Source organism: Neophocaena asiaeorientalis, unplaced genomic scaffold (genome assembly GCF_003031525.2).
Source record: "Neophocaena asiaeorientalis asiaeorientalis breed wild unplaced genomic scaffold, Neophocaena_asiaeorientalis_V1.1 scaffold78, whole genome shotgun sequence".
In the NCBI taxonomy this organism is placed as follows: Eukaryota; Metazoa; Chordata; class Mammalia; order Artiodactyla; family Phocoenidae; genus Neophocaena; species Neophocaena asiaeorientalis.
In genome coordinates, this window is record NW_020175018.1 from 10,352,035 (window position 1) to 10,365,883 (window position 13,849).

Here is a 13,849-nt window from a genome sequence, read left to right on the forward strand (position 1 = left end):
CAGGACCTTACCCACCTTTCTTAGGTATAATGCCTTGCTCAATTAATATTTGTGATTTTTTTCAGGTACACTCACCAAACCTCCTCAAAGAGAATTCCACCAAGGTATCTGCAGAAGTGCTTTGCTGTAATTTGTCCGGGAGTGGGCAGAGTTTTCTGTTTGTTGCCAGGAGGCCTGCTTGTTCTCAGGCACTTGTCCCACCCACACTCTTTCAGATTGCACATCTTTTAAGAACAGGCCTGACTTCCATCAGTGAAGGTCAGAGCCCATACCTAATATATTCTCTGACATAAGCGTATAATGTTGATCTCTCCTCTTGCCCACTCTTGTAAATTTGGGGGCTCCATCAACTTTGGTGTACACCCCTTTAAAGATCAATTATTAGTTTGTTACCCAAACAAACCAACCTACTATAAACTCCACCACGAATTAAGCCAGACTGTCCTCTAGAGAGGGCTGAACTCACCCTGCGTTACACTGCACTCCATTCCCAATTGCTTTTTCCCAAATTGCACTTTAACGTCATACTATCAACCTGTAGTAAAGGACATTATAGGAAACAGTCCTCTACAGAGCTTGTCATTGCGTGGACTATAAACAAGGTGCACAGGATGCTGTGATTAAATAGTTGCCTTCAAGGAGGACTGGGGGAGGAATGTCTCTTTGTTTCTTCCATCAAGGATAGATGTGATTTCCCTGAGAAGCTTATTTTTATCATCTTACAGACTCTGTAAGTTTTTTTTAATTGATCAGTTTACATCTTTCTGTAGGCTCCTAGAAAGCTTAAGGCCTAATCTCAAAGAAGTAACCCAGTCATCATAGCTTTTCTTTTATATGTACTATTCTTATTTTTCCTATTGGCTCCATTTTGGTTTCCTATCTTTATTTTCTTTTTGTCTCATTTTTCTTACTTATTCTGAATATAATTTATCTTGCTATATTGAATGCTTCTTTGTAAACCACTCTATATACTTTTTAGAACAAAGTGAGTTATCATTTAACATTCTGAAACTAATCACAGCACAGATTCGTGAGGGACTCTATCGTTCCCATTTTGAATGCTGCAGAATTTGCACCCACATATGACTGGCTCTCCTGGTCCATAATGCCTCCTGAACTGCAAGTCACTTATGGTGACTGGCCCAAACCCCCCGGGGCTGATCTGAAAGTAACAGGAGACCATTAGCTAAAGAACATCACTGTGAAACCCTACCAAAAGCCAGTGAGTGCCTAGCGAACCATGTAAACTACTTAAGCAACATCTTCAACCCGAGGCCAGGCACGCTAACTTGAGTAAAGTTAACAGCTGCCTCCTATAACTGCCACTTCTGCAGTCCCAACAGAGGACTTAGAGCACTAAGCCTCTAAGCCAAAGCCACTGCCTCTCATCACTCCAGTTCAGCAGCAGCTTACAAATTCATGTCAAGAGCACATAAAAATAAGAATTCTATGAAATCTCAGCACAAACTCTACATATGTCAGCCAACTACACACACACTGGCCTCTCAGAGCCCAGTCTTGCCATGGGAGAGGCTCTTCCAAAGCCCTTCACAGCTTTTTTTTGCAGCTTGATTTGTAGGAAGCATGGTTTGTTTCTCTTTCTGCCCCAAAGCAGTCACTGAGGCAAGATTCTCAGTCTTATCCCAAATTTAGGGCAAACTACACCCATTTCTCCCCACGGTGCCTAATTAATTCGTAATCCTTGAAAAAGTAGAGGTTCATGGACCCATTCTTAGGAGACCCTATTTCCCTTCTCTACGTTTTCCTCAAGATACTTGTTTACAGATCCACTCTATTCTCTGCTCCTGTCTCCCTGCTCTCTCTTGCCCCTCAAATACACTGGGTTTTGAATTTCTGTAATTCTTCGTTTAGCTGATCTTGTTATTGGAAACATACTATTTCCTTTATTTACTTTTACATACTGGTATTTACAAAATCTCTTCTTAAGAAATAAAAATCTATCTAAGATTATATTCTACACAGCCTTTGAATAGTCTCTACTATAACACAAATCACTGGGAATGAAGAGTGGGAGCGGGAATCCAAGATGACAATGATATTCACACGCTAACAATCCAGAAGGAAATATCCGTACCTTCAGTAAAAACCAGAGTTCCTGAGCCCTGGCACTACCGACAACTCTCTGTTGTGGGGGCTGCTGTCCTGTGCACTGTATGATGTCCAGGAACATCTGGCCTTTACACCCCCTAGATAACTGCGAAAATCTACAAGTGTCTCCAGACATCGCCAAATATCCGCTCGCGGGCAAAATCACCCCCGGCTGAGAACCACTGGTCTAGACCTTTCTCCTGAGTTTAACACTATTAGAACAGTGTCTGGAGCACATTTGGTAATCAATAGATATTTGTTACCCAACAGATCTGTTTATCCAACAGTTTTCTGAACGTTTCTGCCTCAGTCTCTTGACTTGGCAGCATCTCAAATTCAGTCTGGCCCAAACCAAACTCCCTTGTATGCCTTAATCTAGTTATTAGTATTTACTAAGTAATCCATGCCAGAAACTAAGAGATTACACTAAACTCTTCTCTCTCTCTCTCAAACCTATACATAATCTGTCAACAGGTCCTATTATACCATCTTCATTTCCTTTTAAACACCACAACCACTTGTTACTGGCTTACTTCAAAAGCTTTCATGTCACCTGGTCTATTGCTCCTATGACATTTTTGTCCCATTCCAATCCAAGGTCCATAATGCTGCTAGAAAATTCCTAAAACCTGTCACTGTCCCCCTTAAAAACCTCTCAAGGACACTCCTCTATGATAGTGTTTCCCAAACTCCATTCAGATATCATCTTTATGATTGTCATATTCCTACTACATACAACAGTGTATCTCTCTAATAGTTTCCTTTGAATCTACTTTTCAGTTAGCCATATTTTTTAAAATATCACCAAGCATGATTTATTTGTTTTTCCCTAAAATATAAAAACATTTCAAAGTGTTTATACATGAACCATCTCAAAGATAAAAATTCAAGTTTATCAGCCTCATCTTCCATGATTTGGTCTCTGCCTGTCTTCTCTGCACCACCTCAAGCCATACCAAACTACTTCAAGTTGACCAGCCATCTTCTTTTAGATTAAGCTATACCATTGCACATGGTATTTCTTCTGCTTCATGTTCTTTCCTTCCTGTCTTGTCTACCTGAAAAAACTCTGCTCATCCTCTCATTGTTCCTCCTTTGTGAAACCATCTGTGGCTCCAGAGTTAGATGCTGCTTCTTCTATGTTCTCCGATATGCTGGACAGCTCTCTATTTTAGCACCTACCAAACTACGCAATGATCATTTGTTTACCTCTCTATCTCCCCTACTATATTGAGAGCCCCTCAAAGACAGAGAGAAGTGCCAAATTCTATCTCTAGCATCCACAGGGAATAGTACTTGACACAGGAGACAGTTAAAGAAATGTCTGTTGTAAAGCAGTACGGTTTGATTCAACACACCTTAACTGAGTGTCTATCACATACAAGGCAGTGTTCTAAGACTGTGGAGAATACAAAAATAAACAAGATATGATCCTGGCCTTTCAAGAAGCTTGCAGTCTAATGGTGGAGACAGGTATATTTACTATCATACAAGACAGAACAATACAAGTGGTAGTAAAATGGAACAAAAAGTGCTATGGGGCAAAGGTTAGTATAGAACAGAAAGAATGGAAAATATTTTGGCCTTGCCAAACATCCTGCGGGATCTTAGTTCCCGAACCAGATACTGAACGTGGGCCATGGCAGCAAAAGCACCGAGTCCTAACCACTGGACCACCAGGGAATTCCAGAATGGAAATTTTAAATAGCAAATAAATTCAGGTACATACTCTGCTGACTCACTGTGGCAAAAATCACTTAAACCTTATCAAGTCCTGATATTTGCTCTGCCTATCACAGTGATAGAGTGGACATGAAGGTACTCTGAAAACTGTAAGTAGCTGTGTAAATTCTAACCATTACTAATAATTCTGACTACGGAATCCAGGAGCCCTGTATGGAGAAAGTGACATCTGAGCTAGAGCTAAAAAGGGCATGGAGGGGAATTCCCTGGTGGTCCAGTGGTTAGGACTCTGCGCTTTCACTGCTGTGGGCCCAGGGTTCGATCCCTGGTAGGGGAACTAAGATTCCACAAGCCATTTGGCGCGGCCAAAAAATAAATAAATAAATAAATAAAATTAAAAGGGGCATGAAGGGTATTGTATACAGGAAACATAAGTGGTAGATATGGACGTGAACCCTGGAGCCAGACTGCCTAGGTCTGAATGCAGCTCCTTCACTTACCTACTAGCTATATGCCTTTGAAAAGTTACTTAATCTGCCTGTGCTTGAGATACCTGTCTGTAATATGGGGCAAATGTTAGTACCCAACTCACACAGTATTAAATGATTTAATATTTGTGCTATATAAGTATTAAGTAGGTAAAAGAAAGAGACTAAGCAGAAGCAAAGAAGCAGGGAAGTACAAGGCACACCGTCAGAAGAAAGCACTCTAATGTACTCAGAATGGAAGGTAAAAAGAAAGGTGATTAAGTGGAAGACATACTTAGAAAAGTATGCTATTTGCCATCCTAAAAGGCTATTAACTGTATCAGAAAGAGCTCTGCACAAAGAGGCTTTCCAACTTAATTCATTGATTAGCTGGACATCCTCAGGCAGATCATAAACTCTACAAAGCTCAGTTCCCCCTCAGTAAAGTGAGAATAATACAGAACTAGGCAAACTCTGATTCTCTCTCAGCTCTGAAATTCTAGAAAAGGGTCTGGGGAGTCACTAGAAGTGTGCACTGTCCCATAGGAAACCTACTACCACATGTAGCTATTGAGCACCTGAAATGTGGCTGATCCAAACTGGGATGTATTGTAAATGTAAAACATATACCACATTTTGTAGACTTAATACAAAAAAAAGACAAGGTATTATGTTAGTAATTTTATATTAATTGCATGTTGAAATTGGGTTAAATAAAATATTACTAAGATTGATTTCACCTTTTTTGGGGGGGGGGTTTTGGGTTTTTTTGCGGTACGTGGGCCTCTCACTGTTGTGGCCTCTCCCGTTGCGGAGCACAGGCTCCGGCACCTGTTTCTTTTTACTTTAAAAAATTTAACAATTTGAGGCTCACATTTCTGAGCATTTTCTATTGGACAGCACTGCTACAGACTATTTTCAGAAGATCCAAGAGACTGTGATTCTGTAGCCAAAAAGACAAAATGTCAAGCATTATCAGAAAGGGTCTCAGAAAGATTATCAATGAAAACACTGAAAAAACTATTCTAGCCCTATAGAAAGCCACAGTCTGTCCCTAACTGCTGTACTGTGTTCATTTTTCCTTGAAATACCTAAAGAAAGATAATATACAAAACCAAACAACTCAGGTAAACAGAATGATCAGTAAGACAGGCAATAAGGTGAGTGACAAGACTAACAGGCTTCAAATCCAGAAGGCTCAAGACTACCATATATGAGAATCTATAAAATCAGATAGAGGCTGAATAAGGAGGTACAAAAGGCTCTTCACTTACCTACTAGCTATATGCCTTTGAAAAGCTCCTTCACTTACCTACTAGCAAGAGAGAATTCTCTGAAGCTTTATGGAGGCATTTCAAACAGAGGTACAATTTTGCAGAGCAGTGGCCTTATACGAAAAACAGAGATGGCTCAGTGGCCTTATATGAAAAACAGAGATGGTTCAGACTAAACATAAAAGTGAGTTCCAAAAAAGATTACAGCAACTATCAATCCATAGAAGTGGTTACTTCTCCCTGTGTTGCATATCTGAGGTAGACACTAGTATTCTCCCAACCCCTACCATGGAAACTGTCTTCAGTTCTTCAGTAAAAAAAAAAAAAAAACTGAACACCAACTCAGTGTGCAACTTCTTTACTTACATGGGACCTTTAAGAACTGTCGAAGAGATCAGACAATCTCCAAGTTATAGAACCTCTCCCATGACAAAATACCTAAGTGTAAGTATTCAGTAAACCTGTCTTTCATCATTCATTCTTACATTTGGTCAGATATGGAATCTGTGGTTTCTAAGATCCTCTCTAAAATTTTTTTAGTGGATGAGAATCACACGAACTCTTTTTTAAGAAATGTTATGCTTTGGTCCACTCACCTTCATATATCACCCTTATTCCTTCAAAACAGTTATGTACATTTGACCCAGGACTAGTGATTTGACCATTTCCAATTTAGATATAGAGAAATCATGATTAGATCTAGAACATCCTATGCATTTATTATTTTATTTAGTATCTCCAACTTCCAATTTAAAACACAGGTAAATTTCGGCCTATTTTTCTACCAGAACAAATCTTTTCCATAATGATCATTAAGTGGCCCCAATGATTTTTCCTCCTTTGATAGAATATTTTATTTTGGCTTTAAAGCCTCAGAAAAAGTGCTCCTGGAATACTTTCTTGGCCTGCCTAATTTTAGTTTGCACTTCATGCCAAGAGGGAGAAACAGAATTAAATTTCTTTAAATACACCAGAGATGCAGCACAAGAAAATTAATCTGATAAAAACATTTCCAGGGCTTCCCTGGTGGCGCAGTGGTTGAGAGTCCGCCTGCCGATGCAGGGGACACGGGTTCATGCCCCGGTCCGGGAAGATCCCACATGCCGCGGAGCGGCTGCGCCCGTGAGCCATGGCCGCTGAGCCTGCGCGTCCAGAGCCTGTGCTCAGCAACGGGAGAGGCCACAACAGTGAGAGGCCCGCGTACCGAAAAAAATAAAATAAAAAAAACATTTCCAAGACAAAGAAGAAAAGCCTCCACTTATATAGAAAAATTCAGAATTTTTTTTTTCTAGTGGTTGGTCCGGGGGGTGCGGGGGAAATTTACTAGGAAACAGATACACACTAAGTACAGTCCAATTGTGTTGCAAAGGGAGATGAAATGGTTTAATAACTATATTCTCTTAAGTTAGGAAGGAAATCTAATGTTTATCAAATTAAGAGGTCTAAAGAAAATCCAACTGATTTGTCTTTCAAATCATTTCAATATCCAATATCGAGATACATTTCATAATAAGCAATATTTTACTCATTATAAACACAAAGCTTAAAACTGCCTTACATATCCTAAAGAACAGAAAGTTCCACATCAATTCACTGACATGCAAAAGCCAACTTTAGTTTTCCAATGAACTGGGTCACAATGTCGCGTTTTTTTAAGGAAAAATCCTTGTTTCCTAAAAAGCCATATAGCAGAAAGAAGCTACAAAACTATCGTCACAAGAGCATGAAAGCTACATTTCTACTAATACTGGCTTTGTCCCCATTTTAATTAAATTATCCTGTTAAAAAGGGGAAAATGGACAAGAATGACTCCCCTATCAAACAGCACATATAATTAACATACAAGTTAGTTACATTCACAACAGCTCCTGTGGTCTTAAACATTTTGCACACTGTTGACTGATGTTAAATATCAACTCCCTGTACCAAGAGATGGCAAAAGAAAAAACCAGTAATATCTTCCTTAAGAGAAAAAAACTCACGGACAAAAATAAATTACTTTAAACCCACAGCTTAAAGAATAAAAACAACTCAAAATTATCAACAGTTTACCCACTTACCACACAGCAAATCAAAGTTAATTGAACAAGAACAGGCACTACCACCAACCTCTAAACACTGCTAGTCACCTAAGCACTGGTTTTAACAAACGCATAGAAACACTTGTCAAAAAAGCAGTATCCTAAAGACTTACATTCCTTTATTCTTACATTCATTTCTTTACCCAAACATAGGTTTACTGTTGCTAGGACTCTGCAGTACAAAGAACGACTCATTTCCTTTGGATAACCAAAACAATGAAATCTTGAGCTAAGAAGAGATTGGGGCAGGGGGTGGGGGGGAGCGGGGACAACTTAAAGGACAGAAACGTATTGGTGTTTATTGAGAGCCTGTTACTTTATCCATTTAAAACGGCTCAAAGACGTGCTCGAAAACGGGTTCATATTGGAAGGAGCAGAAGAAAACCAACACTCCTAAAAAGCAACTGGGAGAAGTGCTCGAACAGAAGGACGACTTGACGTTCTCTCACCCTACCAGGTTGCTCGGGCCCCCGCCTGCCCCTTCCCATGCCCATCCCCATTCCTCAGGCACCTAAACCCACTGGGGCCGCGTTCCGGGAGCACGCTGCATCCCCTGTCAGACGCCGGCCTCCCCGCGCTCCTGTCACCGCCTCTGGGGGGGATGACCGCTGCCACTGCCCGCTGGGGCTCGCCTCAGACTCCGAGACCCGGGGTCCGTGTGGGGGGAGAGGAGTCTTGTAAGCAAAGCCGTGAAGGCTCGAGCTCCGGGGCAGCCCCAAGGCCAGGACGGGCAACCCTGGCGCAGAGGCCGCGACATTCCTTGGGATCCCCGCCGAGGGAATCGGGATGGCATTCGGGGGACTCGGGCTGCCCCCGCTCCCCGCGTGACGCCAAGTCGGAACGAGTCGCCTCGCACCGCGTTAGGCCCTCCACCGTGACGGGACAGGACACTGCCGGGGGTCCCGCGGAGAGAGGAAGGGCGGGCCGCCGGGAGTCCCGCTGCCGGAAGGGGGGGAGCCCCGAAAGCAGCGCTCCCGCCCGGGCCAGTCTCACCTTCAGGTCGTTCTCCGGCAGGTATTTGCACAGCCGCGCTATCTCAACATACTTGTCCAAGTCCAGGGGCGCCATTTTAGAAATAACAAGCCCCGACGGCAGCAGCGGCGTCCGCGGCTGTGCTAGCGGCGGCAGCGGCGGAGGCCGAAGCCGGAACCCTCCCTACGTCACGTCCGGCCCGTGAGACGCGTCTACGCAGCGGCGTAAAGCTTGACCCGATTTTCCCCAATGCTTCGGCACGCCCCACGCTCTCTCCCACGGAACACAGGCAGCAGACCCCCAGAGCTCCCTGGGTCCAGGGAGCTGAAACTGCTGAGACCCGTAGTTGTTTACCGTGGGGTGTGCTGGGATTTGTAGTTTTCTGTAGTGGCCAGCTACTCTTCTTTTCCTCCCCTTCCCTTCCTCTAGACTTCCACCTCTGCGGACCCAGCGAGGCTTTTCCGATGCAAAATGGCAAAGTAGGTGACACTAGCCATTCCCTGGTTTCTCACTCCGACCCTTGTAAGCATTCTCTCACCAGAATATCTTCACTTAAGAATTGGGTAAGCCTGGGGACTTCCCTGGCGGTCCAGTGGTTAAGACTATGCGCTTCCACTGCAGAGGGCACGGGTTCCTCCCTGGTCAGGGAACTAAGATCCCTCATGCTGCACGGTAGGGCCAAAAAAAAAAGTTGAGTAGGCCTGGCCGTATAGTAACCTGTTTGCACCTTTCCAAGGCCTTAATAGAAACCTTGCCTAAACCCTTGGCAGAGATGTCAGGCTACCAACTTTCCAGCCTGGAAAGAAAGGAAACAAATATTAAAGCTCTTCTTAGGCCAGGCACTATACAAATGCTGTTTTTCTGTCTAATCCTCATAACGATTGATAGCAAAGGAAGGCTCAGAGAGGTTGAGTAACTTGCCCAGATCTCACAGGGTATAGGCGGGGGAGCCAAGACTGGAATAGGTCTGGGTGGCTTAAGTCTACTTCAGTGCGTGTGCCATAAGGGCAGAGAGATTTTTTGTTGTACCAAGAACAGGACCTGGTACTTAGTACACTTTCAACATTCCTTCACTCAACAGCTATTAATTGAACACTTAACTATATGCCAGGTACAGTTGTAGGTGCTTAGGGTATTCTGCAAACAAAATAGAAGAAGATCCCTATCCTCAACCTGTAGCTATATTCCAGTAAAGGAGACAGAACATAAACCATTAAACAATAATATAGTAAATAACTGCAGAGTATATGAGAAAGTGGTGGGCTTCTCTGGTGGAACAGTGGTTAAGAATCCGCCTGCCATGGGCTTCCCTGGTGGCGCAGTGTTTGAGAGTCCGCCTGCCGATGCAGGGGACACGGGTTCGTGCCCCGGTCCGGGAAGATCTCACATGCTGTGGAGTGGCTGGGCCCGTGAGCCATGGCTGCTGAGCCTGCGTGTCCGAAGCCTGTGCTCCGCAACGGGAGAGGCCACAACAGTGAGAGGCCCGCATGCCGCAAAAACAAACAAAACAAAACAAAAAAGAATCCGCCTGCCAATGCAGGGGACACGGGTTCGAGCCCTGGTCTGGGAAGATTCCACATGCTGCGGAGCAACTAAGTCCGTGCGCCATAATACTGAACCTGTGCTCTAGAGCCTGCGAGCCACAACTACTGAAGCCCGCACACCTAGAGCCTGTGCTCCGCAACAAGAGAAGCCACTGCAATGAGAAGCCCGTGCACCGCAACGAAGAGTAGCCCCCACTCGCCACAGCTAGAGAAAGCCTGTGCACAGCAGAGAAGACCCAATGCAGCCAAAAATAAATAAATAAATTTTAAAAAAAGAAAGTGGTAAGTGCTAGGGGAAAAAAAAACAGAGCAAGGGAGATTTAGTGATGCATGTTTAGGAATCAACAAGGAGGTGGGGGAGTTAGCCACGCAGTTACTTGAGACAAATTATAGAGAGGAGCTGATGCAGAGACCCTAAGATAAAAGCATGTCTAGAATCTTTGGGAAATGGCAAGATTAGTGTGGTTGGATCAAGGTGAGAGGAGTAGGAGAGGAGATGAGAGAAAAGAACACTGATTTTTACTTTCGATGTAATGAGGAATTATTGCCGAGTCCTGAGCAGAGAAGTAACATGATCTAACTCATTTTAAAAGGGTTGCTCTGAGCCGCATAGCACAGGTAGATCAGCTCGGTGCTTTGTGACCGCCTGGAGGGGTGGGATAGGGGGGGGGGGAGGGAGGAGAAGCAAGCGGGAAGAGATATGGGAACATATGTATATATATAACTGATTCATTTTGTTGTGAAGCTGAAGCTAACATACCATTGTAAAGCAATTATACTCCAATAAAGATGTTAAAAAAAATAATAAATAAAAGGGTTGCTCTGGCTGCTGTGTAAGACTGTAGGAGGCAATGATTGCAGCTGAAAGACCGGTTAGGAGACGGTTATATAGTCCAATAGTAGCAGGTGCTCAATAAATATTTGTTGTTCAAGTGACCCTGGACTGGATCCTCTGGCCCTAAAGTGTATTTTGACAACATGTGGCGAAACTTTATTGAGGTCTCTGTGTGATGTTCTTTGTATTATAACTGTTCTGTAAGTATGAAATTGTTTCAAAGTAAAATTAATTTTTAACAGTCTGTTGCAGAATGGTGCCCACAAGCATAGATTTCTTCATTTATTCAACAAATACCTATGATGTGAATGAGACAGATATGATCCCTGCCCTACGGCACTTACAATCTGATAACAAACATGTAAATAAGGAAAGAATTAATTACAAAGTATGATTAATGGCAAAAAAGGGGAAAAAAGGGAAAGAAGGAGTGCTGTAAGAAAAATGGGGTAGAATAGGCCTACTTTAGGTTGGCAACATAGTGGAGGTAAAGTGTGCAGACTCTAGCACCAAATGGCTAGAGTTCAAGCCCAGGCTCTACTACTCCCTGTGTGACTTTGGCAAAGTTATGTATCCTTTCTGTGCTCCAGTTTTCTCAGTTCCAATGTGGCGATAATAACAGTGCTTGCCTCATATGGAGATGATAAGAATACTTACCTTCTAGGCTTGTACTGAGGTTAAATAGAGTTAATATATGGAAAGGGTTTAAAACAATGTCGTGTACAGTGAGTGCATTGTGTTAGCTCTGAATATTGGGTGGGCAAAAAAGGCCTTTTTGAAGAGGTAAGATTTAAGACTTTAGGGGGAAAAAAAGTATAGGGATAATATGCTTAGAGTTTTTTGGAGGGAAAAAAACCCCAAATGAGGGAAAGATGCTATTGTTGTTTGATTTTTTTCTTTGTTACAATCCTCTGAAAAACTGACAATTCATTTTTCATCTTTGAACCTTAGTAACTGGGAATTAATCCTATTCAAATATCGTCTCAGAATTGGGAAGGGAGACAAATAGGGAGATGGATATGAACGTTCTTTACAAACAATAAAGTGCTTGAAAGGAAGGTGTCACCAGCATCATTGCTTCCCTTGCTGATAAGTCAGTGAACAGGTAGGTAATGAAGACAATCCCCTTCCAGTTAAAATAGGGGGCAGTCCTCACATTACCAAACTGTCTGGCAGTAAGAAGGTCCCTCCTGCAGACCCACCTCATTCAGTGAACCTCACTCTTGACATTCCCAGTTGGGTGAGTTCTTAGAAAAGATGATAGACACATTGGGTGGTGTGTTACAGAGACAGTGTACAGAGCTTGCTGACTGCAATATGTTCTTAGTCTTCCTTGCACGAAACAGGAGACCTGGGTTCCTGTTCTCCCATTTATGTGGGTTAGTCATTTTAACTTCTCTGGGCCTCAATTTCCAATTTAAAAATACATCTCCAAAGTTCTTTCCAGCACTTCCTGAAAAGTGATTTCTAGTCTAAAAGCATAGATCCCACAATGAAAATTAGTTGCTATTTTGCCCACAAACCTCTTCCAATTTTTCTTGTTTATGTGCAACTCCAGCATGGCACCTTGAAATGGATTTAGCCTAAAGACACAGGGGGTGAGAGGGCATTCTGCATCTGTGAGCAGAAATCTCCATCTAGATGCACATGGACATATGGCAGAGCCAACCTGGCCTTAGTTTTCTTTCCTGAAAGAGAGCAGGAAACTCCTCTTTGGCAAACAGTCAGTGGAGATTTTTCCATTAACATGGAAACTCACAAAGACTCCAGGTCTTTGGAATAGGATATGTGAACAATAAAAAGAGCTACAGACTGCAAATTCCATCTTGTCAATAAATTTTTGTTATGGTTTCAAGTAGCGAAAAGATTTACCAAGTTCACCTTTCAGCTGTACTATCAAATCCTCTCAACTTCTCCCTCTCTGAGGTAGGTAATTACTATTCCCATTCTAGAGATGAAGAACCTAGAGCTCAGAGAGGGTGAACTTGCCAAATGTCAAGGTAGATGGTTAGTGCGGGACCCTGGATGTGAACCCAAGTATGTCTGTCTGCTTCCCACTCTGCTAACATAGCTCTGTGCAGCAGGCGCTCCTGTGATTTCCTTCCTTAGCTGGTTCCTCCAATTCCTAGGATAGAACAACTCAGCCCTCCTGATTGTGGGGTTCTCTGAAACATAGACATAAGTGAGCCAGCTCTCCATTTTCAGGAAAGCCACAGGGAACCTATGGTTATGAAGGAGACCACAGTAATGTAGATGAATACATCTCACTCACGACTGGTGTCTAGAGTTCATTTACACCTAGGAATAGCATTACATTTTACATACAACCAGCTCTGCGCCAGTCACTGGGCACTAAGCAGTTTATATACATTAGCTCATGTATTCCCCACCATAACCTTGTGACAGAAGTCTTATTAGCTCCATTTTACAGACCGGTGACACTGGGGCCCAGAGAAAAGTATCTTCCGCAAAAATAGATATTACCTTGATGAACTTTTTATTCCTTGCACTTTTTTTTTTTTTTTTTAATTTATTTATTTTTGGCTGTGTTGGGTCTTTGCTGCTGTGCGCGGGTTTTCTCCAGTTGCGGCGAGCGGGGGCTACTCCTCGCTGCAGCGCGCGGGCTCCTCATTGCGGTGGCCTCTCCCGTTGCGGGGCACGGGCTCTAGGAGTGCGGGCTCAGTAGTTGTGGCTTGAGGGCTCCAGAGCGCAGGCTCAGTAGTTGTGGCACACGGGCTTAGTTGCTCCGCGGCATGTGGGATCCTCCTGGAGCAGGGATGGAACCCGTGACCCCTGCATTGGCAGGCGGACCCTCAACCACTGCGCCACCAGGGAAGCCCTCCTTGCACTTTTTACAAGCGTACCTTGTTATTTGTTTTTCTGT

General features: G+C 43.2%; 1 protein-coding gene across 1 annotated transcript in view; it reads right to left on the bottom strand.

Annotated features, from left to right (window-relative positions):
• Positions 1 to 8,778, bottom strand: part of PPP6C (protein phosphatase 6 catalytic subunit) — a 32,272-nt gene extending 23,494 nt beyond the window's left edge. Inside the window, exon 1 of the mRNA XM_024762392.1 lies at positions 8,608 to 8,778. Within this exon, the coding sequence (XP_024618160.1) occupies positions 8,608 to 8,682 (75 nt within the window). The 5' untranslated portion in view covers positions 8,683 to 8,778. The remainder of the gene's footprint in view (positions 1 to 8,607) is intronic.
• Positions 8,779 to 13,849: the final 5,071 nt, after the last annotated feature.